Raw genomic sequence first — 15,097 nt, forward strand, 5'->3', positions numbered from 1 at the left:
TGCAAGAGAAGCTTTTGAAAACATTCCTGGGAAACCAAGGAACAGTCTTGTAATGCAGTCTGACAGTGTAAAACCCCCAAAGAATGTAGCAGTGATTTTGTTATGGTTCACAAGAAATCTGTGGGTGGCCCATTGATCTTAAGTTCATCAAAATACATCTGTATCAGGAACCAAAACTAAACATTTTTGAAGTGCTTAACCAGAAAACTTTCAATAATTAAACTGTACCAAGATATTCTATGAATTTTATCCTCCCAGTTCTCTCGGACTGGCTACTATCATACTTGTAGCCCAGATCAGCACAGGTGGGCCCCAGCTGAGGATTCAACATGAAAGCACAGCTGGGGATGGCTGTTGCCATCTCCAGCAGCTGACGACACAACCTGGTCACTGGCCCATCACCCCTGTCCACCATCCAGTCTATCTTAAGAGACTTACAGCTTGGGCTCACGAGTGTCCTCTCAGATGTTGCTATTGAAGCAGAACAGTGCAAAATCAGTCTTCAGAGTTTGAGGAGGGGAGTTTTCATAAGTGTGGTTGATGAGTTTGACATTTCAGAAGAAACTTTTGTGAAAAACATGATTAAGACAGCCTGCTAATATCTCTCACTAAATAAGCTGGACTTAGCTCAAATTTCATAGCAGGACAGCATGAACTCAGTTTTGAATTGACTTGGGTTCTAGTCTCCTTATTAACAGGTTGGAGAGTTGTCCTCATCAGTGGGATTTAGCTTTCTCTCTGCCCCAGTGATAATGACAAGAAGCACTAGGAAAGGATGTGATGACCATGGTGCATAAAGCCTTCCTGGGAAAGAGTGTGGTGTTCTGCTTGTTGCAGGGGTAAAGTGGTGAGCTGGCAGCCGTGGCGGCTGGGACTTCCCCATACTCAATTTAAAACAAGCACTGAAGCTCAACTCACATGTCAGGAGTTTAAGAAAAAAAGTCTCCACACTCAAGGTGACTGTCTTTGGAATTCTTCATTTCATTAAGGTTCTCACAAAATACAAAGCTCAAACATAACTGTCTATATCCACCACAGAACAGAATCAGGTAAGTGGTTAGCACACAATGATCTTTTTCATTTTTAAAAATATAAATAACAGTGTTCAAGGTTGGACAATTTTCTCCCGCGTGTTTCTCTTTAAGGCGGTACGTCGCAGGCCCTTCACTGATAAGTATGCGTACTTGTCATCACGAAGCACTGCCCACAGGCAGGGAAGGCCACTGTGGATGCGGTCCTGAGGGTGACTCCCACGGATCCGTGTTGCCTCGGCCTGTGAAAAACTAGATCAATCAGACACCCTCCGATCTGTGCTCACAGTTCCATTAATTTTCTTTCTACTACGAAGTAACGATAGAAAGGGGATCACCTCCCAGTGGCATTCAAGCCCTCGGGAGATCAATCATGAAGGGCGAGAAGGAGAAGTACAGGCTTTTTCCTGGATGGAATTTTTGCTTTTATCCAGGAAAAAAAAAAACAAACAAACCCCAATAACCCACAGAGCTTAATGGGCGGCTTGTACTGAAACATTTTTCAGATTAAATAGTGTTGAGAGAAGGGGTAGTCTCTGGGGTGGGTGCTGGAGAGGAGGTTAAAGTGGGGAGGTCACCGCTGGGAAGCCGCCGCGGCCAGGCCAGCCCCCCACGGCAGTCACATCGCTGGTGAGGCCTGGGGGCAGGGCCAGGGCCCCCGCCTTGGGCACGAAGTCCGAGGGCAGGCTGTCCAGCAGGCACCTGACCTGCTCCTGGCCCAGCTTAATCTTGTCGTCCAGCTCCCTCTGCTCGATGAGGAGTGTCGACTTCATTTTCACGAAATGCCGGTAATCCTGGAGCTGCTCCTCGGAGAGGTAATTGGCCAGGATGTCCAGCACCACACGCTCCCTCCGATCCACGTTCTCCTTGAGCTCCCGGGCGTCCTCGTGCTGAGCAGACAGGACCTTCCTCTTCTCGTTGAGTGAGCTCTGCCAGGGCGAGATGAGTGGGTCAGCAGAGGGCCAGTGTGGGGGGAAAGAGAGCCAAGTGTCTGCAGAGAGATTTTTTTTATAGGACGGGACAATATCTAAGGTGCTATTTCAACTGTCACTCTAAAGTAGGGAGGCGCAAGTGTTTTGAAAATCAGCTTATTACCCTTACGGTGCTTATGTATGGTCCAGCTTTAACCCAAGAGGCATTACATTCAACTGGTGGGGGTGATGGCTTTACTTTAGGCTTCTAGTCTTAAAAGGACAATCAGGATTGCACTTGCAGGGGTTCCTTAGAGTAGTCAAAGTCCTAACGGCAAGAAGTAGGATGGTGATTGCCAGGGCCTGGTGGGAGGGGAGAGTGGAGGACTTGTTTCAATGGGTACAGAGTTTTGCGAGATGAAAAAAGTTCTGGAGATCTGTTGCACAGCAATGTAAATACACTTAACACTACTGAACTGTACAGCTAAAAATGGTTAAGACAGCAAATTTTATATGTGGTGGTGATGGTTTAGTTGCTAAGTCGTGTCCAACTCTCGCGAGCCCGTGGGGAGGTAGCAACCCAGGCTCCTCTGTCCATGGATTCTCCAGGCAGGACTACTGGAGTGGGTTGCTACTTCCTCCTACAGCGGATCTTCTTATCCCAGGGACTGAACCCTCCTCCCCTGCATTGGCAGGTGGATTCTTTCCCACTGAGCCACCAGGGAAACCTATGTACTGTGGGTTCAGTTGTGTCCGACTCTTTGCGACCCCGTGGACTGAAGCCCCCCAGGGTCCCCTGTCCATGGAATCTTCCAGGCAAGAATACTGGAGTGGATGGCCATTTCCTTCTCCAGGAATCCAGGTTGGGATCATCCCAACCCAGGGATCGAACTCGTGTCTCTTGCATTGGCAGGTGGATTTTTTTTTTTTTTTTTAAGCACTGCGTCACCTGGGAAGTCCTTTATGTAGTTTACCACAATTAAAAAATTGAAGGGGGAAAAAAAGGCCAATTATCAAGGAAGTCAAAGTTATGGTTTTTCCAGTAGTCATGTTCGGATATGAGTGCTGAACCATAAAAAAGGCTGAGTGCTGAAGAACTGATGCTTTTGAACTGTGGTGTTGTAGAAGACTCTTGAGAGTCCCTTGGACTGCAAGGAGATCAAACCAGTCAATCCTAAAGGAAATCAGTCCTGAATATTCATTGGAAGGACTGATGCTGAAGCTATAATACTTTGGCCACCTGATTCAAAGAGCTGACTCACTGGAAAAGACCCTGATGCTGGGAAGGACTGAAGGCAAAAGGAGAAGAAGGCAACAGAGGATGAGATGGTTAGATAGCATCATCAACTCAACAGACTTGAATTCGAGCAAACTCTGGGAGACAGTGGACAGAAGAGCCTAGCACGCTGCAGTCCCTGGGGTTGCATAAAGTCAGACCTGACTTAGTGACTGAACAACAATAACTATAAAAACTAATCCTGATGTATTTTGCAAGTGAGCAAGCACTTATGTGTACTTAAGAGTATAGAAGGCATTAAGTGTTAAGTTGAGCTCAATTCTGGAACAACTCATCTTGCTCTAAGTATCTCCAGTGTCCCCTATCTCACAGACCTGTGGCATCCAGCCAGGTGACCAAAGAGGAAACTTGGAATTACCTTCTGTTCTGTCCTTCCCCTCATCTAACACGCCTTGCTGATTCAAACTTACGCTCTAACTCACTCCCTGTTCTTTATCCCCAAGACAATGGTCTAAATTAACAGCCTAAACCCATCTTTCTAGAAGTTTCCCCATGGTAACATTCTTCTCCCCACTCCCTAGGCCGATCATGTAATGAAATGAGTTCAGGGCTCTCTAGGATAAACTCTACAGTACTGACCCATAGGTCTTGGTAATGATTTTCTGCACTGGATTCTACTACCCCTCCAGACCCACTCTCCCCAGCCTGACTCAATGTCTAGTGAAGCTGAACCCTGCTGGGTGCTGGGTTCGGCCAGGGGCAGCCACGGCAGGAGCCTGGGAGGTGGGAGAAAGCAGACATGGAGGCCTGTATTCCCGGCTCTCTCCTTTCAGGTGGCGGCGGCTGCAACCTTTCCTCCAGAGCTATGGCTGCAGTTCTGATAAGGGCCCCTTCCTTCTGCTGCTCTGGGTCCAGAGGTGATAATGGCTTCCCCACTGATGCTAGCCCCATGGGGATAGAGCAGCTTCATTATCCCTTCTTGCCTGTGTGCTAAGTCGTGTCCGACTCTTGCCTACCAGGCTCCTCTGTCCCTGGAATTCCCCAGGCAAGAATACTGGAGTGGGTTGCTGTGCCCTCCTCCAGGGGATCTTCCTGACCCAGGGATTGAACCCATGTATCTTATGTCTCCTGAGTTGGCAGGCAGGTTCTTTACCAGCAGCGTCACCTGGGAAGCCCTTCTTGGTCTCCCTTAAAAACAAGTAGTCAAGGAATCACTCACTCTATACTCTAGACACACCAACCACATGTAACTCAGTTCCTAAACACGCCATGGTCTGCCTGGGCTTTGTCCATAGCATTCCTTCTAAATGGTGAAGCTTTTCCCATCAGTCCGCCTGGCGTTAAGAAAGCCCTCTGGACACCACTCGAGCGGCACTCGTGTGAAGTCCCTCCCGACCCCAGCACCACACGAAGAATGCTCTCGTGGCCCTGAGTTTACCCCTGTGCAGCCGCATACTAGACACAATGGCTGCTTCTACACTGGTGCCCCGCACTGTCTGCTGAGTGCCTTCAGGGGGGCCTGTTTTTAGCCAGTGTCAGAGCAGCTGGTAGTTGACAGGTTCTTGTTCACTGCTCGCTGGATGGAAGGAAGGCAGGAGGGACAACACTTTTGAGGCAAGGACAGTTAATTTCCAAGGAAACTGTCTGGAGGGAACAAAGGCCCAACACATATACACAGGAGGGCACTGGTCTGGGGTGGGGGGTGGGGGTCCTGGGTGCTCAGAGTCCCATTCCTAAATGCTTACCATCTAGATCTCTCCTAATCTTTCAAAAATCTATTTGCCAAGACATACCTTTCCTTTTAAGGCAGTACATTCGGAGAAATGATTGGGAAATCCCTAATTTCCAGGAGCTAGGAAGCAGGAGAGCTGCCTCTTACTGGCTGGAGTGCTGGTCAGCCGGTGTGGACGTGACGTTGCAGCTCTGTTTATTGTCTGAACTCCTTGGTAAGTGACTCCCATGCACGCGGGGATCTGATTGCTTTATTCAGAGTATCCCAAGTGCCTCCACCAGAAGGTGGCCCACACCAGACACACAGGAAATGTCTGCTGTACCGATGAGCAGGGGAAGAGTGCTCTGTAGCTCTGCAGTGAAGTTCAAGGAGGTGGATAACACCTGGGGACCACAGCAGGACTCCTTTCCTGGCTGCGTCGCTTACTGGCCTCCAGGGAGAACTCTCTGAGGCTGTGTCTATAGCGTCTAAGCCCACAGTGCCCGACCCAGAGGGCGCCCTGGGATTCTGTGTCACGTCAGCACCGCTGTGGTCACGTTCTTCCAGGGAGGGGTGCCGTGACGACAGCGGGTATGTCCTCCCTCGGTGTCCCTGGCCCCTCACCTGCAGCTTCCCTGGAGCCCGAGCTCACGTTCCTGGGCCCTCTCCTCGTCCCCAACAGCTCTATCATTCCTCTCTGTTTTTAATGTCCATCTTCATTCTGCCTTTTGCCTTCTTCTGGGACAGAAAGGGAGGAAAGAAACTCTGGCGCCCACATCTGTGCTTTCCTAGTAAGTATCCCTGAGGCTGAGGTGTCATGACACGACATCCTGGCGTGGAAGCTGCCTTCCCCTCTGTGCCCCGTTCATCTGTAAGCCAGACCCCCCTCCCTGCCCCAGAGAGATGGTGGTCTTCTCTAGAAGGACTCCTGTCTCACTGTACTTCTCTGTGTACATGGGACTCAGGGGAGGTAGGGAGGAGACTTGAAGGGAACTGCTAGGCTGCCTACCCTTTCCTCGTTGCTGGCATCTTCACCGAGGCCGCTGAGCACGTTCTCCACGCGGGCCAGGCGCCCCGAGAGGGACAGGAGCAGGTTCACCACCTTGTCCAAGTCCCCAACGAACATCTTGTACTTGTCGATCTCGTTGGGCTTGCAGAGCTCACTGATCCAGGCCTCCACCTCCTCCCCCAGGGCGTTATTGAGCTTGATGTCCATCAGCAGGCTCCCCTTGGCTTCCTGGAGGGTCTCAAGCTTGTGGGTGAGGCTTCCGATCAGCTCCGCCTGTCATGAGAGAGGAGACACACAGCAAAAGTTAGCCAGCCGAGTGGTCAGAGGTGATAAGATTCACTTCTAGTCACATCCTCCCTGTCTTTTTTTTTTTTGACGCTCAGCTGAAGGCCCTCCCCTGCTCTGTATGGACTGCCCCCAACCTTAGACCACAGTCTCCTTTCCTGTCTCAGAACCTATTCAGTCCTCACAGGCTACGCACGATCACATGTCACCTTGGAATGTTGTCCAGTCATGTCGTGCTATGCGCAACACTGCCTTCCCAACTGGTTTGATCATGGCTCACTTTTAAAAGTCTTTCCAAGACATGTTCTCATTTGATCCTCACAACAATACCGCAGGCAGGCAAGGTATATATTCTTCTTCAACAAATAGAGCAGCCGAGACTCAAAGGAACTAGGGATTTGCCTAAGATTACAGAGCTGAGTTGAGTATTAATCACAGATACCACTTGCGGAGCAATTACTATGAGCCAGACATGGTGAGGAAGTCTACAGATTATCTCACTGAGCCTTCCCAGCAGTCTTGTAGGAGATACTCCCTCATCGATGCAGCGCACTAGGTGAGGAAATTGGGACAGTGGAGTGTGCTGAGTTTTAATCGGCAAATGAGCATTACCCAGTTAAGTCTGTCCTCAGATGTTGGGGGTGAATGGTAAAGAGAAGGGAGAACTCTTCTTCTGAGATGCTACTGAGCTTGGCTCCCTAATTTTCTCAGGCTCCTTCAATTTAAGTAGGGTTCACGATGTCCTTGAAATGTCCAAGTCCTGGCTTGAATGAAAGGTGACAGGTCAGCAGTACTAGAAGGCCAGTCACCAAGTGAGTGGGGTTCAGTGGGCAAGGATGGGTCAAAGAAGGCTGAATAGCCACCAGGGTCAGCATTGAGCCCACTCAGTCTTTCCTCTGCAGACCCTGCCTTTGGTTTCTTAGCTTTACTTTTATTGCAGTATAGTTGATTTACAATGTTATGTTTCAGGTGTACGGCAAAGTGTTTCAGTTAAACATATTCATTTTTTAGATTCTTTTCTCATATAGGTTTTCACAGAATAGTGAGTAGTGTTCCCTATGTTTCCCACAGTAAATCCTTGTTAATTACCTACTTTTTTAGTAGTGTGTATATGTTAATCCCAAGTTCCTGACTTATCCTTTCCCCCCACGTTTCCCCTTTGGTAACCATACATTTGTTTTCCGTATCTGTCAGTTTCTGTCCTCATTTCTGTTCTCTTTATTCTGTTTCACGGCAGCAGTTTCTACCATTTTGTCTTCCAGCTCGCTTATCCATTCTTCTGCTTTAACAACAGAATAACTAACTCCTTCAAGCATATTTTTCATTCCAGTTGCTGTATTGTTCATCTCTGTTTATTTGTTCTTTAAATCTTCTGCTCTCTGTTAAACATTCTCTGGTATCCTCTTGATTTGCGCCTCCATTCTTTTTTGAGAGATCTTGGATTATCTTTGCTATCAGTACTCTAAATTCTTTTCCAGATAGGTTGCCTCTCTCTACTTCATTTAGTTTTGGGCTTTTATCTTGTTCCTTCATCTGGAACATATTTCTCTGTCGTCTCATTTTGTCTAACTTTCTGTATTTGTGGTCTCCACTTCTCAAGCTGCAGGATCATAGCTCCTCTTGCTGCTAGTGTTTGCTCCCTGGTGGGTGAGGCTGGTCCTGGGGCTTGTGCAGGCTTCTTGGTGGGAGGGACTGGTGTCTGCCCGCTGGTGGATGGAGCTGGGCCCTGTCCCTCCGGTGGGCAGGGCTATATCAAGGGGTGTGTCCAGAGGTGGCTGTGAGCTCAGCCTGTCTGCTGATGGGTGGGGCTGTGTTCCTGTGGGTTGTTGGGCCTGAGTGTTCCAGCACTGGTCTGGAGGCTGCTGGGTGGGACCAGGTCATGATACCACAATGGCAGACCTCCAGGAGAGTTCACACTGATCAATAGTCTCTGGGGCCTCTGCCACCAGTATCCTTGTGGCAGTATCCCCAGTGAACCACAGCTGACCCCTGCTTCTCCAGGAGACCTTCCAGGACTCGGAGGTAGGTCCAGTTCAGGCTCCTATGGCGCTGCTTCTTCCTGGTGTGTCCAGTTGTGCATGAAACCTTGTGTGTGCCCTCCAAGAGTGGAATCTCTGTTTCCCCCAGCCCTGTGGAACTCCTGAACTCAAGCCCCACTGGGGGTTCCTCCTCCGGATACCAGACCCTCAGGCTGGACAGCCTGATGTGGGGCTCAGGACTCTTGCTCTTGCGGGAGAATGTCTGTGATATCACTATTTTCCAGTTTGTGGGTCACCCACCTGGCAGGTATGGGGTTTGATTATGTCGTGAAAGTGTCCCCCGCTTCTGTCTTACTGAGGCTTCTTCTTTGTCTTTGAATGTAAAATATCTTTTCTGGTGGATTCCAGTCTTTTTGGTCATTGGTTGCTCAGCAGTTAGTTGTGATTTTGGTGTTTTCGTGAGAGGAGGAGAGTTCAAGTCCTTCTACTCTGCCATCTTTCTCAGAACCAAGGGGCTGCTTTTAGTTTGGGCGCTGGCTGGCTCTTTCCCCAGCATGTGCCGGCCACTGTCCCCTCGATATGTGCTGTGCAGATGCATGGCCCGTGCACACTCCTGGGACAGTGGGGGCAATGCTTGGTGCCTGCTCGCAGGGCTCAGGCAGGCAGCTGCTGTCTGCACACTCTTGGGACCGCAGGGGCAGTGCTTGGCGCTTGCTCTGTTTTGTTTTTCAAAGACATCAACGCTGGCAGAAGAATCATAGGTCTGCCTGTGCAGGAGCTGACATGAACTCATAAAGTGATGCAGGGAGGCTTCTGCAGGAAGAACCATCTACATTTTGCATTTTGATTGCTGAAAGCTATTGGTGGGACTATAATGTGATCCATCAGAGCCCAGCCAGATCAGCTAATACCAGCATCACTGAGCAGTCACACCAATCACTCCTGACCCAAAGGTTGCACATTTGGATGGTATTTGAATTTTTCATTTTACCAAGCCCTTAACATGCAAAGATTTAGATTTTAAAACGTAGTTAAAGAGGAATCTGAATAACTGAAGGTAGCAAGGGAAAGTTGGCTGCAATCAATAGCCATTTCTCTGCTAGGCAGATCTTTTCAAAAAAACTACCAACTTATACCCATGGAATTCAATGGGGAGAGAGGGGAGAGGTGTTTTGATTTTTTAAAAATAACTTACTAGTCTCTCAGGAGCTAATTAATTTGCAAAATCATTGACATTTAACCACTTTTCATCTGGCATAAACTGTTAACTCACCCGCCTGAGCTGCTATTTATAAGGGTTCTCGCTGGAAACACAGTTTTAACAGTCCCTCTCTCCCACCTTGCCATCTGCAGGCTGAAATCCTGTTGGGCCCTGTCCAGCTCCTCACGGTTCCAGCGCCAACTCGGACACTGGACCAGGAGTCAGGAGATCTGGCTATGACAGAAATTCATTCTCAGGCCAGTCACTCGACTTTTTGTATCTGTTTTTCTCATCCACAGCACAGGCATCCTGATGTCTGCCTGAAAATAATCATTCTGTTTCGTTACAGAGCTCTTTCTCTATGCCAGACACCATTTAGGTGTATTCCTATTTTCAATCACTACTCACAGCAACCCAGTGAGATGGGTGCTGTTATCCCCCTTTTACTGATGAGGAAGGTGAGGCGGATAGCGGTTATGTCATTTGCCCAAGCTCAGGCAGACAGAAAGAGGCAGCTCTGGGCTTAGACCCAGGTCACCCAGCTGCAGGATTCAGGCTTTTTGCTGCTACGTTAAAACAGCTCAGAGGAAAGTTGTGAGGCTCAGGTAAGATGAAGCAAGCACTTTGGAAAATATAAAAAGTGTTACACATTCAAGTTGTTCTTCTTTTGTGCTATGGTTAAGATTAGGCAGCCCCTTGAAGAACACGTACCAGTCAGTCACTTGGGTAGATGACCCTAGGGGAATATAGCCAACCACTCCCCACCTCCAAGACTGTTTTGCCTTCTGCTCAGCAGACTTGTGCTGACAGGGTTGCCAGTAATGTCACTATACACACAGTCAGCCTCAACCAATGGCCTGTCTTCATCTAAACAGAGTAATTCAGGACCCTTAGGGCTTCCCAGGTGGTTCAGTGGTAAAGAATCCATCTGCCCATGTGGGAGACCTGGGTTTGATCCCTCAGTTGAGAAGAACCCCTGGAGGAGGGCATGGCTACCCACTCCAGTATCCCCGCCTGGAGAAGTCCATGGACAGAGGAGCCTGGCGCACTATATTTCATGGGATAGCAAAGAGTCGGACATGACTGAGCAACTAATACAGCCGCATGGCCAGGGTTTGAGGACAGAGAGAAATTCAGGCTCCTGCTGGTAAAAACTGGGACTGAAGACATTCAACTCGAGGATCCAAGCAGCAGCACAGGCTGTTCTCCTTAGCTGCGTTTCACTCGAGAGAGAAGTTGGGGGCAGTTTCTGTCGTGAGCAAGCCTCCATCCCATGTTGTGTGGCCTGACAAAACAGAAAGGTCGGTGGGGGGGGGGCCACTGCCAAGGCAGATATTCTCGAGCACGTTCTCTGTCAAGAGTGGTTCTCGTTTTCTCTCAGGAAGGCATGTGACCAGAAAGCTCTCACATTTATCTAGCTCGATCTCTTGGTTCTGAGGTAACAGGAATCCCTGACATACAAGAAGAAACATGATTAAATTCCTCAAAATTCAACGCAGCTCCTCTTCCTCCCTCCCTGTGTTTTCCTATTTCTGTTACAACAGTCACCTCAACCAGGAACTCCGGAGTCAGCCCTCTTTCCTCTCTTCCATGCTCCATGTGTAATATTAATCTGCTACCAGGCTGTCCCTTTTACTTCCTCTTTTGAAAACTAAAATCCATCGGCTTCTCTCACTGCTCCTACTGCGCCTCCCTCTCTGACCGGTATCATCATGTTCCTCGGCGGCTGTAACCCTTCCAACTACCCTTTCTTCCTACTGTCTGAGTCCGCACGTAGCTGCTAGAGAGACTCTCCTGGATGCAAATCCACCACATCTCTCTCCCTGATGATAAACCCCGGGAGGGGGCTGATGGTGGGCAGATGTCAGAAGCCCATGTCAGGCCCCCTTTTCCCTTCTTACAGCTACCACCCTGACCCCGCAGAGGGCTCTGCAAGGATAACTGGCAGCTCACTGGGGAGGGAGCAAGCCTGGAGGATGACCCAGATGGGGGTGAGCTTCCCGTTTCTCCCCCTTTTTATGTTCTAGCTCTGCCCTGGGAATAGCCTCAACACTGCAGAGATGGTATGGGAGCAAGAATGCTGAAAGAAGCCCTACCTACTATGGGATAAGGCTTGTGGCAGAAATCCTGTTCTTCCCCTTCCTTCTCATTTTCTCCCCCCTTTCCCAGCCCTGTTCCCCGAGCTGACTCTCCTTGTACAGCCACATGGCGTGAGCACTTAAAACTGCAAGAGAAAAACCCTTCTTTCTGTCTAAAGAACTGGGAAAATGACCCCATGGACCGAAACTGTGAGGGGGTCTCCCCACTATTTCTTTCTCTCATTGAGGGGAGTCCCATGCAGACAGTACGGCCATGCAGGCTGCTGTGATATCGCGAGAACTTGTCTATTTCTAGCAGAGGTCCAGGAAAAGGGGCCTCTGGGAGCCAGAGGCTGGAGGGGGATGGGAGGAGGCGTGGGGATACTGGGCAGGAGAGAGCAGGGAAGGAAGACCCCCCACCTCCGTGTCTGAACTGCCTGGGTCCTGGCTCACCCAGAAGGTGCATGTGTAGGGCAGACCCAAAGCAGCATAGTGGAGGCTTTCAGGACTGAAGTGTGACAGGAGAACTCACCCGAGCCGCCAGCTCGGCCCTGAAAGGTGCCCGTGGTGGACAGACACACAGGAGACAGCAGAGGTTCTGAAAACCGAACTGACTCTGGGACTGATACCCAGGGTGGGACGGAACTTGCAGCCTGAACCTCACTAGGTTGACTGCTTGCTAGAACAAAACAAAGAATCCACATTCTCCAGAGCATTTTCATAGAACCCAGTCTCATAATACTCAAAATGTTCAGATACCATATTACCCCATATGAAAAGAATCAGTAAAATGTGAGCAGCTCTCAGGGGAAGACCATCAACAGGTGCTAACCCTGACATAAACAAAGGCTGGGACTATTGAAGCCTTTAAAATAACTTTTGTAACTATGCTCCATGGTAGAAATAAACATTCCTGAAATGAACAGCCAGACACTACAAGACAGTAACTGAACGGAAATTTTACAACTGAAAGCTGTAATATTTGAAAAAAAAAAAAAAAAATCACTGGCAGAATGCAGGAAGGTCAGTGAAACTGAAGATCAATAGAAATAATCCAGTTTGAACAAACTGACAGAAAACATTAAAAACATGAACAAATAGTTTCAGACTTGCAGGGCCATATCAAAAGGTCTAATATTTGAGTCACTGGAGTCCCAAAAGGATAAAAGGAAAAGATTAGCACATTAAAAAAAAATTGAAGATATACTGGCTAATAACATCCTGAATTTAGTGACAGACATAAATTTATAGAATTAAGAAGCTTAGCAAACCTCAAAAGGACAAATGAAAAAAACCAGGCCCATGCACATCATAACCAAACTGCTGAAAAATCAAAGAAAGAAAAACTTGAAAGCAGCCAGACAAAAACAACACGTTGCATATAGAAGGAACAAGTATTCAACGGCTGTGCATTTCTCATCAGAAACAAGGGAAGCAGGAAGAAATGGGACAACAATTTTGGGCTGAAAGAAAAGAATAATCAACCCAGAATTCCATATCCAGTAAAAATTCTTTATAAATGACAGTAGAATATGGACATTCCTAGATGAAGGAAAACTAAAAGAATTTGTCACCAGCAGAAAAATGCCTAAAAACAGAAACACCAAAGGAAGTTTTTCAGGCTGAAAGGAAGACAGACCAGAAGGAAGCTTGGAACTTCAAGAACGAAGCAAGAGCAACAGAAACAGGCAGTTGAGAGTCAGCTGGGTCACTAGTGGTCTCCTGGGGAAAGCCAGTTCTAAGGAACAACAGATTCTTTTTGAAATATTCCACCAAGTCTCTAAGCCAAAGTCTTCTAGCCTTCAGAACAGAGAATCATGGGACCTGGCTAAGCAGATCTTTGTCTAATAGATATGGCAGAGTTTAGCCAAACAGCTGAAAGTATTAAACTGTCCTTAGATTATATGTCTGTCAGAAGTTTACACAGTGAGTGTTTTATATTTTAAGTAATACTTATATAAAGCGTGTTAGTCTCCAAGTCCTGTCTGACCCCATGAACTGTAGCCTGCTGGGCTCCTCTGTCCATGGGATTTCCCAGGCAAGAATACTGGAGTGGGTTGCCATTTCTTTCTCCAGGGGATCTTCCCGACCCAGGAATCGAACCCAGGTCTCCTGCATTGCAGGCAGATTCTTTACTGTCTGAGCAATATTATAATTCATCATCCAGGCTATATAAATAAAAAGTATGTTAAAGGAGAATGGATTGGAAATGCTAATTTTAAGTTTTAAAATATTAATAAATCAGGACCTTAGTTTCCATTGACTCTTAGTGAGTTCCATGCCGAGAAATACATCTTCAGTTACTACTAACTTGAAACATTATTGCTTTGCAGAAGTTGGTGGAAGGTTATACTTGGCCTTAAAACAATCTTGACCAAGCATCACGTTTTTAAAACCATCCTTAGAAAAGCTTGTTATATATCAGGAAGAGAACTGTATTTCAACTTCATGCTGCATCTATTAATAAATGCCTTCAACAACATCAATTATTTTAAAAAAAAATTAAAAACAAAAACAAAAACAAAAAAAAACACATCATCAATTAAAGCCTACATATTTCCTGTTTCCAGACCAGATATATAAATGCAAGTGACACAGACATTCTATTACACATTAATAAACCTGTAGTTCATTAAAACAATCTCATAAGGTTCTCCATTGCCGCATGATAAAATCCAAACTTTAGTATTTCAGACAAAGCCCCACACAAAACCTCCATGACCTCCTGCCCCCATGAATCCTCCCCATTTCACCTCCTTCCTGCCATTCACGGCCTTTCTTTGTTATCCTCTAAATTTGGTAAATTCTGATTTAATTACAAGACTATTTTACATCCCCAATATCAAGCCTCCTTGATACTTGAAGAAGTATCGCCCTTCAATACACACTAGCTCCCAATGCTTTTTCACACTTCCACCTCTTCTCCTAGGCTATACCCTTCGTCTCGAATGCCCCCTTCTCTTCCTCTCCTGAGTGACTCTGATTAATTCAGCCTAAAATGCGACAATACAGGCATCAGAGCAGTTTTGTGTAAATAAAGAAGGTAATAAAGCACTAAGTAAAAAAACCACAGCCCTCATCTGGGACTAAGACTTGCTCGACAAATAGCACCTAATGTCATTTCCTGTGAGGTTTAATCCCCTATTCCTTCAGTTCTCAGTCTAAAAATACTTCTTGTCACATAATCCTTAGAGAGGGTGATGATAAAGTGATGAAAAAGCAGTGAAAAGAATTAAGATGGAGAGGAAAAAGCAACAAATAATTTGGCACACTGCTACTGCAGGGCAGGGTATGTCTACACGCAAAAAACAAAACAACTGTAAGATATTCGGTTAAAGATGTTATGGCAACTTAGTATTTATAAGGGTGTTTATATAGCCCCCCTCTTTGGGACAAATATAGACAGACTATAGCAAGGTGGTTTCTCCCTCCAATCCCATTGAATGGGGGCCAGGAGACGTGCTATGAAGCAGGCGTGGACGTAGGGAGGCCTTGGGCTGGGAGAACCTGTGTTACCACAGCAGCTGCATCATGTCAGCACGTTAGCCATGCGCTGTGAGTTGGCAGAAGAGAGGATGTCACTGAAGGAGGTGTTTCTAAAACCCCTAAATCCTCCTGCCCCATTGCTCCTTGCTCCCACGGTCTATATCCTCTG

At 47.4% G+C, this 15,097-nt stretch overlaps 1 protein-coding gene across 5 annotated transcripts in view; it reads right to left on the minus strand.

Annotated features, from left to right (window-relative positions):
* Nucleotides 1-958: 958 nt before the first annotated feature.
* SHROOM3 (shroom family member 3) overlaps nt 959-15,097 on the minus strand; it is a 318,796-nt gene continuing 304,657 nt past the window's right edge. For all 5 annotated transcript variants that reach the window (XM_043906411.1, XM_043906413.1, XM_043906412.1 and 2 more), the window contains 2 exons: nt 5,900-6,172; nt 959-1,960 (listed from right to left, as the gene is read on the minus strand). In XM_043906411.1, the coding sequence (XP_043762346.1) occupies nt 1,592-1,960; nt 5,900-6,172 (642 nt within the window). In that variant the 3' untranslated portion in view covers nt 959-1,591. The remainder of the gene's footprint in view (nt 1,961-5,899; nt 6,173-15,097) is intronic.

The sequence above is a fragment of the Cervus elaphus genome, chromosome 6, assembly GCF_910594005.1.
Source record: "Cervus elaphus chromosome 6, mCerEla1.1, whole genome shotgun sequence".
Classification (NCBI taxonomy): Eukaryota; Metazoa; Chordata; class Mammalia; order Artiodactyla; family Cervidae; genus Cervus; species Cervus elaphus.